Below are 12,976 nucleotides of genomic sequence, written 5' to 3'. Positions count from 1 at the left end.
GCCAGGGGTCCCCAAACTTTTTACACAGGGGGCCAGTTCACTGTCCTTCACACCGTTGGAGGGCCAGACTATAAAAAAAAAAAACTATGAACAAATCCCTATGCACACTGCACATATCTTAAAGTAAAAAAACAAAACGGGAACAAAGACAATATTTAAAGAACAAGTAAATTTAAATCAACAAACTGACCAGTATTTCAATGGGAACTATGCTCCTCTCACTGACCACCAATGAAAGAGGTGCTGCCCCTTCTGGAAGTGCAGCGGGGGCCGGATAAATGGCCTCAGGGGGCTGCATGTGGCCCACGGGCCGTAGTTTGGGGACCCCTGCTGTAAGCTCTGTCTGGAGCCTCACTGGACCTGCCAGGGCTGAGTGAACCCTGTTTGGAACCATCGGGATGGCACACCGCGTGGCACTCAGTGCCTTGGCGCCGGCCTGTGGCAGGACTGGCCGACATCACGCCTCTCTCTGCTCATGGTCTGGCCCACGGGGACGTGTAGGAAGCGTGGTGCCTTGAGTCACCTTGACTGGATCCGGCCCGGCCCCTTCCTCCAGACGGGCAGCGGGCAGCGTGGCTAGTTTTTGTGACGTGCAGCAGTGGCTTCCTGTCCTTGGCCCTGAACTCAGCGTGGATGTCACGGCCGCCCGGCCCCTCCTGTGACCAGACGCTGACCAGCCTGTGTCCTCTGTCCTGCAGATGCCGCCCGTACGAGGACTGCTGTGGCTCGCGGTGCTGCGTGCGAGCCCTCTCCATCCAGAGGCTCTGGTACTTCTGGTAGGTCCCACCCCTGCCTGTCTGGATGGCTCGCTCCACGCCCCCCGCCCCCGGGAGCTCAGAACCGTTTCTCCTCACTCACCCGGTCCTGCTCCTCCCTGTGCCGGGGGCTCCTCCCTGCCCCCCCCCCCCCCCCGTGTCTCCCTTAACCAAGTTCTTGGTTTGATAAGGAATGGCTCTGCTGGCAGTTGTCACCTGAGCCAGCGTTGGTCTCCAGCCACTAGCCTCGGAGTCACTGGCTCTGGGTCAGTGCAGGGTGTGAGGTGCGGAACCACTTTTATTGGTCCAGGAGGGGAAAGGGGGACATGGGACAGTGTAACCCAAGTTTCGGCTGTTCTCGTGGAGGAGAGCCAGGCCACAGGTGGCCCCGGCCCAGGCAGCCGGGTCTGCTGGGCGCGAGCGGCCGTGATATTCGAGAGGGCAGCCCCTGGTGCACGCTCGGGCCCCTCTCTGCGTTATGTTTCGGCTCAGATGTTGACCGTGGGAGCCAGTGTTGAGTGTAAGATGACCACCGAGTCCACCGGGGGGGAGCACTGGTCTCAGGAGGCACAGCTGGTCCCTGTCACGCCAGCTTCTCCCTCTGAGATGGCTCTCCGGGCAGCGGTGCCGTCCGGGGCCTGCTGTCTCCTCTGCCGCCGCAGCCGGCACGCCTGTCCCCACCTGTCCCCGCCTGTCCCCGCCTGTCCCCGCCTGTCCTCACTGGGCCTCTCCCTCACCCGGCCTTCCTGCCGGAACGCCCGGGCTGCCCTGTCCACCCAGAGAGCCCCTCCCCGCCCTCCCCCTTGCCTCTCGCTGTCCACCCTCCGGACTCGGCTCCCGTGTGGCTCTGAAGGAACGGGGCCCGTTTTGGTCTCCTGCGCGGGGACAGACACACTCGTTACAACCCTTGCAGCACTGAGCTGAGGGCTGGCGAGCGGCCACGATGGTCAGTGACTGTCCCACGCCCACAGCGCCCCGCGGTGGCACCGGCTCTCTCCCGGCTCTCTCCCGGCACTCACTGCCGGCATTTGCAGATGTGTGGATGACTGTCCCACGCCCACAGCGCCCCGCGGTGGCACCGGCTCTCTCCCGGCACTCACTGCCGGCATTTGCAGATGTGTGGATGACTGTCCCGCTCCCGGTCAAACTCGAGCTGAGGGGGGGACGTCTCCCGTGTCCCTCACTCCCTGTCAGGCAGCGGGTGCCAGGCAGCCCCTTGCTGAGTGGGCACGGGGGTAGGAGCCGGACCAGAGGCCACAGCTGCGGCCTTCCGCAGCCCTGTCCTGCGTGTGCCCGAGCTCCCTTCCCAGGCAGGTCGTCCCCGCCTGACGGACCAGCTCACAGACCGACTCACACTCATGTCCAGCCAGTGACCTCCGGGGCTTCCTCTGTCCCTGTTCAGTTCCACTGAGTGCGGACCAGCTGGCTCTGCTGGACGCTGCCCGGTCACAGGGCAGAGTGCCACCCACAAGGGGCGTGACATGCTCTGGGAGGTCCTGGGAGGTCCCAGGGGTCCCCGTACACGTGCGTGTGTGGGCGGGAGTTTCCTGCTTCTATTAAAATGCCGAGCAGAGGTCAGCACTGTGGACAGGGAAGTAACGGCACCAGCCCCTTGAAGCCAGCTCACCCTTTGGGGCCGTCTGAGACCGAGGGCTCACCTGGCTCCTCCGTGTGGGTGGCCTCCTCCGCGTGGGTGGCCTCCTCCGCGTGGGTGGCCTCCTCCGCGTGGGTGGCCTCCTCCGTGTGGGTGGCCTCCTCCGTGTGGGTGGCCTCCTCCGCGTGGGTGGCCTCCTCCGCGTGGGTGGCCTCCTCCGTGTGGGTGGCCTCCACCGACACGCCCCCCAGAGGCCGGGAGGGCGAGCATCTCCCTGGTGTCATCCCCCCAGGACCGTCTGGGGGCGCACAGTCCAGGGAGGGCCGGCCCGGGGCCGGGGCCTCAGCGCCACGCTCTGACCCCTGCGCCCACGTGCGTGGCTGTGGGCGTCCCGAGCCCCGGGCGCCTCACCGGGACTCTCCCCAGGTTCCTGCTGATGATGGGCGTGCTCTTCTGCTGCGGAGCCGGCTTCTTCATCCGGAGGCGCATGTACCCCCCGCCGCTGATCGAGGAGCCGGCCTTCAACGTGTCCTACACCAGGCAGCCCCCGAACCCCGCTCCAGGTAGCCCGGCCTCTGCCCGCCCCCTCCCTGCCGTGCGGGCGTCCTCTGGGGTGTGCTGGGGGGAAAGTTCAGGCCGCCCTCCTGTGTTTTCCCTCTCTGACTGGACTGTCCACTGTTGTGACACGAATGTTCCTACCCAGCCCCCCTGCCCCTTGGGGGGGGGAATGTTCCTGCCCAGCCCCCTGCCCCGTCGGGGAGGGGGGAATGTTCCCGCCCAGCCCCCTGCCCCGTGGGGGGTAATGTTCCCGCCCAGCCCCCTGCCCCATGGGGGGGGAATGTTCCCGCCCAGCCCCCTGCCCCGTCGGGGGGGAATGTTCCCACCCAGCCCCCTGGCCTGTGGGGGAGGGGGGGGAGGAGGAGGGGGGGCTGGCATCCCCTTGGCTTCTGGGTGTCAAGTTTTCCGGATTTTTCCACCTTCGTGTGTCAAGTCCCCACCACACTGACTCCCTGACCAGCTAGCTGGCTTGGTCACTCCGTGTCACCATTTTGCTGTCATCTGTGACCGTCTTCTCTGAGGACGGGGGAGCCCGGTGGCAGCTCCACTTGGTGCTGAGGCCGCCGGCTGGGAGAGCCCGGGTCTCGCTGCCCACAGCCCGGTGCCTGACCAGACAGCTGCCCGCCGCTTTTACTGCCCGTGTCACAGAAACTTACCAGGTGTCCCCTATGCCCGGGCCCCTTCCTGGGCGGTGCGGTCCAAGTATTGATCAGAATGATGAGCTCCCTGCAGTCTCCCCTAGAAATCCACGTTCCTGTTTCTGTGTCCCCACACCCTGTGCACAAGCCCAGGCGTTCCCCACCCTCCCCACACCCATGCCCAGGCGTTCCCCACCCTTACGGGCGCGTGCAGCCCTCGTAGCTGCACCCCCCCCCCAGCCTGCACCCTCTCCTGGAGAGCTTTCTGCTCTCCGCAGGTGGGTCTGGTGCCTGAAACGTTGACAAGGAGCCCTGCGTGCTGTGTGTGTGGTCCCTGCTGAGGTGCCGTCCTGTGTTTACCTCCCTTCAGCTTTGTGGGGTGCCCTCCCGGTCTTTCCCGCTCACAAGCTCTCCTCCCCGGGTGCCCCCGAGACACAGCTCCTCCCGCCCGGCCCTCGGCATCCCCACGGTCTCCTGTGCGTCCTCCCGTCCGCCGTCCTTGTCTTGTGTCCTCCTCCTGTCCCCAGGGTCGGTCTCCCCTCCCCCCCCCTCCCCAGCTGCGTCCCAGCCCTGGTTACACCTCCCGAACCCCTCTTCCTCTCTCCCTCTCTCCTCCTCCCCCTGTCTCTCCTGTCAGAGGCCTCCGCCCTGGTATCTCTCCTGGATTGTTACAGTAGCCTCCTTTTTATTCATCTTTAACTCTTTGTCTAAAATAGAAAGGGATCCAGAGATAAATAAGACACAACCTCTGCCCTGGGGAAGCTCATGGTCAAGGGGGGTGGAGGGCTGTGGACACACAGGCCCCCAGGCCGTGGGCAAGACCAGGGAGGAGCAGCAGGTGGTGTCCGCCAGGCGGGCCTGCGGGTGTGGGAGGAGGTCGCTGCTGGCAGAGGGCGTCCCTGGCTGGTAACCCCCACCCCACCCCCGTACCCCGCCTCCTGACACCTCGGGGTGCGTTTCTGGCCTCCGGTTTCTGTTCTACATTCTCCCTTGGGCACGTGTGTGGAGTTCTCAGATCTGACGTGTGCAGGTTGGAGACACCTGCCTGTCGTGGTCTTTGACAGAATCGGACCTTCCTTCCCTTAAACTGTAGCGAGGGGGCTGTGCCAGAGGACCCTCCGCATTACCTGCGGACACGGGTCAGTCTGCATCCTCAGCCTCGCCTGGGAGAGAGCCTCCTCCACCCCCCACGCAGGCAGAGCCTCCTCCACCAGCCACGCAGACAGAGCCTCCTCCACCAGCCACGCAGACAGACAGAGCCTCCTCCACCCCCCACGCAGACAGACAGAGCCTCCTCCACCAGCCAGGCAGACAGACAGAGCCTCCTCCACCAGCCACGCAGACAGACAGAGCCCCCTCCACCCCCCACGCAGACAGACAGAGCCCCCTCCACCCCCCACGCAGACAGACAGAGCCTCCTCCACCCCCCACGCAGACAGACAGAGCCTCCTCCACCCCCCACGCAGACAGACAGAGCCTCCTCCACCCCCCACGCAGACAGACAGAGCCTCCTCCACCCCCCACGCAGACAGACAGAGCCTCCTCCACCCCCCACGCAGACAGACAGAGCCTCCTCCACCCCCCACGCAGACAGACAGAGCCTCCTCCACCCCCCACGCAGACAGACAGAGCCTCCTCCACCCGCCACGCAGACAGACAGAGCCTCCTCCACCCCCCACGCAGACAGACAGAGCCTCCTCCACCCCCCACGCAGACAGACAGAGCCTCCTCCACCAGCCACGCAGACAGAGCCTCCTCCACCAGCCACGCAGACAGACAGAGCCTCCTCCACCAGCCACGCAGACAGACAGAGCCTCCTCCACCCCCCACGCAGACAGACAGAGCCTCCTCCACCTCCCACGCAGACAGACAGAGCCTCCTCCACCCCCCACGCAGACAGACAGAGCCTCCTCCACCCCCCACGCAGACAGACAGAGCCTCCTCCACCCCCCACGCAGGCAGACAGAGCCTCCTCCACCCCCCACGCAGACAGACAGAGCCTCCTCCACCAGCCACGCAGACAGACAGAGCCTCCTCCACCCCCCACGCAGACAGACAGAGCCTCCTCCACCAGCCACGCAGACAGAGCCTCCTCCACCCCCCACGCAGACAGACAGAGCCTCCTCCACCCCCCACGCAGACAGACAGAGCCTCCTCCACCCCCCACGCAGACAGACAGAGCCTCCTCCACCCCCCACGCAGACAGACAGAGCCTCCTCCACCAGCCACGCAGACAGAGCCTCCTCCATCCCCCACGCAGACAGACAGAGCCTCCTCCACCCCCCACGCAGACAGACAGAGCCTCCTCCACCCCCCACGCAGACAGACAGAGCCTCCTCCACCCCCCACGCAGACAGACAGAGCCTCCTCCACCAGCCACGCAGACAGAGCCTCCTCCATCCCCCACGCAGACAGACAGAGCCTCCTCCACCCCCCACGCAGACAGACAGAGCCTCCTCCACCCCCCACGCAGACAGACAGAGCCTCCTCCACCCCCCACGCAGACAGACAGAGCCTCCTCCACCCCCCACGCAGACAGACAGAGCCTCCTCCACCCCCCACGCAGACAGACAGAGCCTCCTCCACCAGCCACGCAGACAGACAGAGCCTCCTCCACCCCCCACGCAGACAGACAGAGCCTCCTCCACCAGCCACGCAGACAGACAGAGCCCCCTCCACCCCCGCAGACAGACAGAGCCCCCTCCACCAGCCACGCAGACAGACAGAGCCTCCTCCACCCCCCACGCAGACAGACAGAGCCTCCTCCACCAGCCACGCAGACAGACAGAGCCTCCTCCACCCCCCACGCAGACAGACAGAGCCTCCTCCACCAGCCACGCAGACAGACAGAGCCTCCTCCACCCCCCACGCAGACAGACAGGCCCCCTAGTGCCCCGCCCGCCCGCCCGCCCGCGGGCTGCCGTTCCCAGTAGGTCCTCCTGCGTCTGAACTTGGGCTCACCCGGGTGACAGGTACTCCCTCCCGCCTCGGGACAAAGGCCGTCCTCTGAGCTGTGTTTCAGCGGACTGTGCTCAGCGGGCTCGTGGGGCTGCCAGGGCTGATTCTGGCCAGGAGTCCGTCCACTGGCTCTGGCGGCCACATCAGCTGTGAGTTGACTCACCCTCCCTCCACCCGCCCGTTTCCTTGACGCTGAAGTGCACACGGCCCTCATGTCGGAGGCCCTCGGGGCATGTGCTCCCCAGGTCCACGCAGAGCGCATCCCGAAGACCAAGCCCCGCCCCAGGCCTGACCCTGTTCCTGTCCCCGAGGCCAGGGACCAGCCACTGCTCGGTACCTGACCCAGGTGCCCGCTGGGTCTGGGCGCTGTTTCTGTCCCCGAGGCCAGGGACCAGCCGCTGCTCGGTACCTGACCCAGGTGCCCGCTGGGTCTGGGCGCTGTTCCTGTCCCCGAGGCCAGGGGCCAGCCGCTGCTCGGTGCCTGACCCAGGTGCCCGCTGGGTCTGGGCGCTGTTCCTGTCCCCGAGGCCAGGGGCCAGCCGCTGCTCGGTGCCTGACCCAGGTGCCCGCTGGGTCTGGGCGCTGTTCCTGTCCCCGAGGCCAGGGGCCAGCCGCTGCTCGGTGCCTGACCCAGGTGCCCGCTGGGTCTGGGCGCTGTTCCTGTCCCCGAGGCCAGGGGCCAGCCGCTGCTCGGTGCCTGACCCAGGTGCCCGCTGGGTCTGGGCGCTGTTCCTGTCCCCGAGGCCAGGGGCCAGCCGCTGCTCGGTGCCTGACCCAGGTGCCCGCTGGGTCTGGGCGCGCTGGCCCGTGGCCCCTGTCGGCCGGGTGAATGGCTGGGACAGTGGTCGCCAGTCCTGTCCGCCCCGGCCGTGCCCTGGGGCTGGTTCCGCTCTGCTCACCTCTGCCCGTCTGTCTTTCAGGAGTGCCGCAGCCGGGGCTGCCCTATTACACCGACCCTGGAGGTCCGGGGCTGAATCCTGCCGGCAATCCCGTGCCCATGGCCTTCCAGGTCCAGCCCAGCTCACCCCAGGGGAACCTGGCCTACCCGCCGCCCCCTTCCTACTGCAACACGCCCCCGCCCCCTTACGAACAGGTGGTGAAGGCCAAGTAGTGGGCAGGCGGCCCGGAGCCAGCCCCGGGTGACGCTGCTGGGGAGACGGGAGCAGCTTCCCGCCCCCGCTGCCCTCCCCAGCGCTCGGCTCCCACGGGCCGTGTGAGCCACCCAGGGCCAGTTCCTCCTTGAAATCTTCCAAGCAAGCACAGCTCGCTCCCTTTCCGGTGTTCCGTCCGTGACCGCTATTTGAATTCGCCTCGTGTTCTTCGTTTCTGATGCCGTCTGTGCTCCGGGAGGATGTGGACAGTCCCCCCCGGGTGACACCTTAGGGTGGCATGCCCAGTTCGTCAGGACAGACTGCCAGGGGGAGGCAGGCGAGGGCCGGTGTGTGCGGGGGCAGCACAGCTGGACGCCCGGGGAGGCCAGGCGCCTGCCCAGGGCAGAGTCCTCCTGCTGGCGGGGAAGCCCACACCCAGGCCTCTGGCTGGAACGAGGCCCCACGGGCCCCTCGTCCTGTCCGTCTTCCTCTTCAAGAAGCCGCTAGGGAGACGTTTGCTGGACAGGGAGCCCCCTCCACGCTTTTCTGTCTCCATCGCTTCCGAGAGATGAGAGAGATGCCCCACCGCACTGGCCGCGGGGGCCGGGGCACTGCGCTCGGCTTTGCCCGCAAGAAACGCACATTCAGCATCGGGCCCCGGGGGTGTCTGCAGTTACCCGGAGATCACTAAGGGAAGTTCTCCACGTTCATGGGAGGCCCCTCCTTGCCTCCAACTGGGACACTGCATTTTAGGAGCTCTTGGTCCGAGGTGGAGAAACATAGTGTCCCCGCGTTGTAGTGCATTGATGGAAGTCCCCGCGGAGTCCTGTCCTTTGAGGTCCGACCTGAGTGGGCACCTTCACCGAATGCCAGCCTCTCTCTGGTCTTTGTCACCAGAGGTCTCCACGCCCGCCCCCAGGCAGCGCTGGCCCTGCGTGTCAAAAAAGGACACTTTCAAAGCAGAAGTCGCCTCCACCCCTTGAAGAGAGGCGTCCCTGCAGGGCGTGACCAGCGGGCTGGACCTCGGCTGGGCTGGCCGGGGCCGAGGTCTGTGATCTCAGCGGGCCTGTGTTCAGCTCTGAAGAGGGGTTTGCCGAGGCAGAGACAGGGCTGCAGGGAGACGTCTTCCCAGAGTACCGAACAGATTTCACCGACAGCTCGACCAGCATTTGAATAATGAAGATGTGGGTGGAGATGCCGGGAAGCGTCTCCCCCGGGATCCTGTGGGCGTTCCCTGGGGCTGTGGACAGCGCACAGGGAGGTTCTGTTCCTCTGTAGTGAGTAACGCCCGCCTGAGAGCGTAGTACTGGGACCCAGATTTAGACCTGGTGGGCGACGCAGAGCCGCATAGTTAACCCGCCCCACACCCCACGCCCGTGACCTGTGAACTCCCAGCCCTGACTGCAGAACCTCCCCACATCCCGGTCCTGAGTGAAATGAGTCGACAAAGCACAACATTTGCTGTTTACAACTGACGACAATGACACGGGTCCAAGAAGTTCCTCTTCCTCCAGGTCATCTCTTGGTGGCATTTTTCTCTTCAGTGTCTCCCCTGGCTGTTTTTAAGTAACGGGGCTCACTCCAAGCTGTCCCCCCCCCCCCCCGGGCCACTGGACCAGGTGAGGTTGAAGAGGCCACATGTCTGTGACAAAGTCTTGTGTATCTTTTTGCTGGCAGGTGGTCTGAAGAGACTGGATGATTTCAAGCGCGCCCAACAATTTTATACTTCCTTGTTTGTGTCAGGCACAGTTTGTTGTCCCTTGAGCCTGAGGGGGAGGACCCTGCTCCCAAGAACTCGGACCCCCTGTGTGGGAATTCCTCGCGCTGTGGACGGAGCCAGCGCTTAGGAGGAAATTTGGACCACGTCCGCGCGTGTTTCTCCTCTACAACCCATGGGTCCTTTTTCTGTTCTCTTTTGATAGGGTCCTGTTTCCTATGTATGCAAAATAAAAATGAATTTGGACACGCACTGTGAGTGCTTTGCTGGGGGGAGTGGGGAAGAGGGTTGAGGCGATGTCCTTCAGGAGGAGGCACTGTCAGCCAGGCGGGGTCGGGTGGGGGTGGGCAGAGCAGCCAACCTCGGGAGAACCCCAAATTAGATGCCATCACAGACTGGAAGGGAGTATTGGTTCACCAACCCATTTTTATTTATTTGTTTGTTTGTTTATTTATATTCAGAGAGAGGGATAGATAGGGACAGACAGACAGGAATGGAGAGAGATGGAGAAGCATCAGTCATTAGTTTTTCGTTGCGACACCTTAGTTGTTCATTGATTGCTTTCTCATATGTGCCTTGACCACGGGGCTACAGCAGACCAAGTGACCCCTTTGCTCGAGCCAGTGACCTTGGGCTCAAGCTGGCGAGCCTTGCTCAAACCAGATGAGCCTGTGCTCAAGCTGGTGAGCTCAGGGTCTTGAACGTGGGTCCTCCGCATCCCAGTCCGACGGTCTATCCACTGCGCCACCGCCTGGTCAGGCTCACCAACACATTTTTTAAAACATCTAGCTAAGGAAAGATTATCCAGAGCCAAGTGGGAAGTGAGAAGCATGAGTTAGGTAACCTCGTCCTGGCCGGGTAGCTCGGCTGGTTAGAGCATCGTTCTGAAGCACAGAGGTTGCCGGTTTGATCCCCGGTCAGGGCACCTACGGGAACAGATTGACGTTCCTGTCTCTCTCTCTCTCTCTCTCTCTCCCTTTCTCTCTCACTGTAAATCAATAAATAAAAATTTTTAAAAAGTTAGGTAAATTCAGCGTGAACACCGACATGAATTATCCTGGAGCCTGGGTCCGCCCCTCCCAGGTAGGTGTGCCTTGATTTTCAACCTCGGCTCTGTGAGGACACAAACTATTTGTCTCCAATATCTACGGAAGGTGCATCTGCTACAGACGCTGCATTTCAGGGGAGTCACGAATGCAGATATCGTTTAAAAAGAAGCATTTTAGCCCTGGCCAGTTGGCTCAGCGGTAGAGCGTCGGCCTAGCATGCGGAGGACCCGGGTTCGATTCCCAGCCAGGGCACACAGGAGAAGCGCCCATTTGCTTCTCCACCCCTCCGCCGCGCTTTCCTCTCTGTCTCTCTCTTCCCCTCCCGCAGCCAAGGCTCCATTGGAGCAAAAAGATGGCCCAGGCGCTGGGGATGGCTCTGTGGCCTCTGCCTCAGGCGCTAGAGTGGCTCTGGTCGCAACATGGCGACGCCCAGGATGGGCAGAGCATCGCCCCCTGGTGGGCAGAGTGTCGCCTCATGGTGGGCGTGCCGGGTGGATCCCGGTCGGGCGCATGCGGGAGTCTGTCTGACTGTCCCTGTTTCCAGCTTCAGAAAAATGAAAAAAAAAAAAAAAAAATTAAAAAGAAGCATTTTATCCCGTGCTGTCTGAGGACAGGAAGTGCGCAGGAGAGGTCGAGCGGCTTGCTTGTGGCTAAGTCAGAGCTAGTTTGTACCCCTTATCTGGACACCCCCACACACACACCCTGGTCATTGGCCTCCCTGCCTCCCCGCCCACCCCGTGAAATAGAAGCAGGGTCACGGATGAGTCTGAGGTCATGAACGGAGATGGTAAACTTTTTGCTCACTGCTCTCTGCCTCTTGCCCGTTGAACTTCAGAAATGTCCGTACTGGCCCCCAAGGCACACAAGTTGCAAGAACAGAACATCTGAGTAGTTTCTGAACTAGTAGAAAACAGGTCTGAGAAGGTGGAGGCTGACCTTGTGCAGAGAAGGCTGCTGGGGAGGTGAGAGCCGTCGGAGAAAGGCCACACCGGGGCCCCGCAGGTGCATGGAGCGGGGGTGGACGTGGGGGGTGCCCGGGTGGTGAGCTAGCAGGTGTCCTGGCGACCACAGGAGCCCAGTGCAGGCTGGCGGCAGGCGTCCGTGACCTTGCCACCTGCTCTCTCCCCGACGGGCGCTTGGCGTGGCCTGGCGCTGGGTCGGGGGCTGTTGACATCCTTATTTAACTTTGAGAAGTGGAGAAGGAGCGTCAGCACCGGGTCCTCCCGGACAGCGGACCCTTCGCTTCCAGTTCCAGCGTCCAGGTTCCGGTTCTGTCCCAGTCTTTCAGTCCTATGCGTTTGTGTCGGGCGGGGCGGGGGAGAGGGGAGGAGACTTTGGTTCCAGGGACAGTGGGAGGTCGACGCTGACATGGGTTTGGTCTGTTGTCTCTGAAAAGCAACTTGGTGTCTGTCCTTCAATAGGGGGTTGGTTACACATCACTTTATCTCTTTTTTATTATCCTTTCGCTTTTTTTTTTTTTTTTTTTGGTCATAGAAAGCATGTCCTTTGTCTAGACCCACAGCCTGGAATTTGTGGAATGCGTCTCCCCGGTTGTCGTATTTCTTGTCAAGTGTTGGTTACATGGGGGAGCGTGCTCAGACGCAGGTCGGGGTCTTGGTTTCGGAGGGTAGTTCAGAGGTGGCGGCGTGTGTGCACTTCCACGAGGAGGAGCCCGCCTGCCCGTCACCAGGGAGCCGCTGGGGGTCATTGCCACGGCTCCCTGATTGACGAGGGGGGAGGCAGAGCAGTGACATTTCCATCCTGTTCCTTGAGATGCACGGTAGATCAAAGCTCCAGAACCCTGCTTGTTTGGACACGGTATAAAACGGGAACGGAGAGCTCCGTGCATAGCTTAGTGCTTCGATTCTGAGCACGGCACTGCTGTCTCTGTCCACGAAGCTTTCGATGGTGTGTGGTCACTAGACTGCCCGTTCGAACAGCTGGTCCTTCCTCCACGACCGTCACCTTTCGGCGAGCAGGGGGAGTCCCTCCCCTGTCACCCTGGGCTGGGTGATACCTGCTGCTGCTCCTGTCAGCCCGGGTCTGGGGGCCTCTCTGCTCCACAGCTTAGCCGCCGTGTGACCGTGGGCAGCCCTCCCGCCCCGAGTGGCCTCACAGGTAGAGAAATGGGGCAGAGGAGCGTCCGCTGAACTGCTGAGGGCCGGAGGAGGTCACCGAAGGCAATGTGCTGATCCAGCGCTTCACACAGGGCCCAGCTCAGTAAGGGGTCGATAGCGTTATTATACGTTAGAGACGGCATGCTCTCTGGAGATGAACCCCGTTACGCGTCGGAGAGCCCAGAATGAAGGAGGCGGGGGGAGGGTCACGGCTGCCGTGTCCCTCGAGCAGGCCACTGTGAACACTCCGATGACTCACCCTGTGCCGATTTTAAATTCAGCCCCGTGTCCCCCGGGGGCCCCGGCCAGCTGGGTGCGCACCGCTGGAGCACCGGAGCGGAGGGGCAGGCGGCTCCCGGAGGGACTGTGACTCCAGAAGAAACAGGGATGGGGCGCTGGAGCCGCCCAGAGCCCTGAGCGCTGCCTGACCGGGGTGGGCCGGCCTCCAGACCCTTTCCTTTCCCTCGAGAACCCCTCGAGGTCAGAGCCGTCATTTCCG

The 12,976-nt window shown here is 63.0% G+C and overlaps 1 protein-coding gene across 1 annotated transcript in view; it reads left to right on the top strand.

The window, feature by feature from the left end:
• The window catches only part of VOPP1 (VOPP1 WW domain binding protein), a 51,277-nt gene extending 41,714 nt beyond the window's left edge, over positions 1 to 9,563 (top strand). Inside the window, exons 3-5 of the mRNA XM_066354079.1 lie at positions 699 to 776; positions 2,776 to 2,912; positions 7,424 to 9,563. Of these exons, the coding sequence (XP_066210176.1) occupies positions 699 to 776; positions 2,776 to 2,912; positions 7,424 to 7,614 (406 nt within the window). The 3' untranslated portion in view covers positions 7,615 to 9,563. The remainder of the gene's footprint in view (positions 1 to 698; positions 777 to 2,775; positions 2,913 to 7,423) is intronic.
• The last annotated feature ends 3,413 nt before the right edge of the window (positions 9,564 to 12,976 follow it).

This window comes from Saccopteryx leptura, chromosome 12 (assembly GCF_036850995.1).
Source record: "Saccopteryx leptura isolate mSacLep1 chromosome 12, mSacLep1_pri_phased_curated, whole genome shotgun sequence".
In the NCBI taxonomy this organism is placed as follows: domain Eukaryota; kingdom Metazoa; phylum Chordata; class Mammalia; order Chiroptera; family Emballonuridae; genus Saccopteryx; species Saccopteryx leptura.
This window is presented reverse-complemented; position numbering and strand designations above follow the sequence as displayed.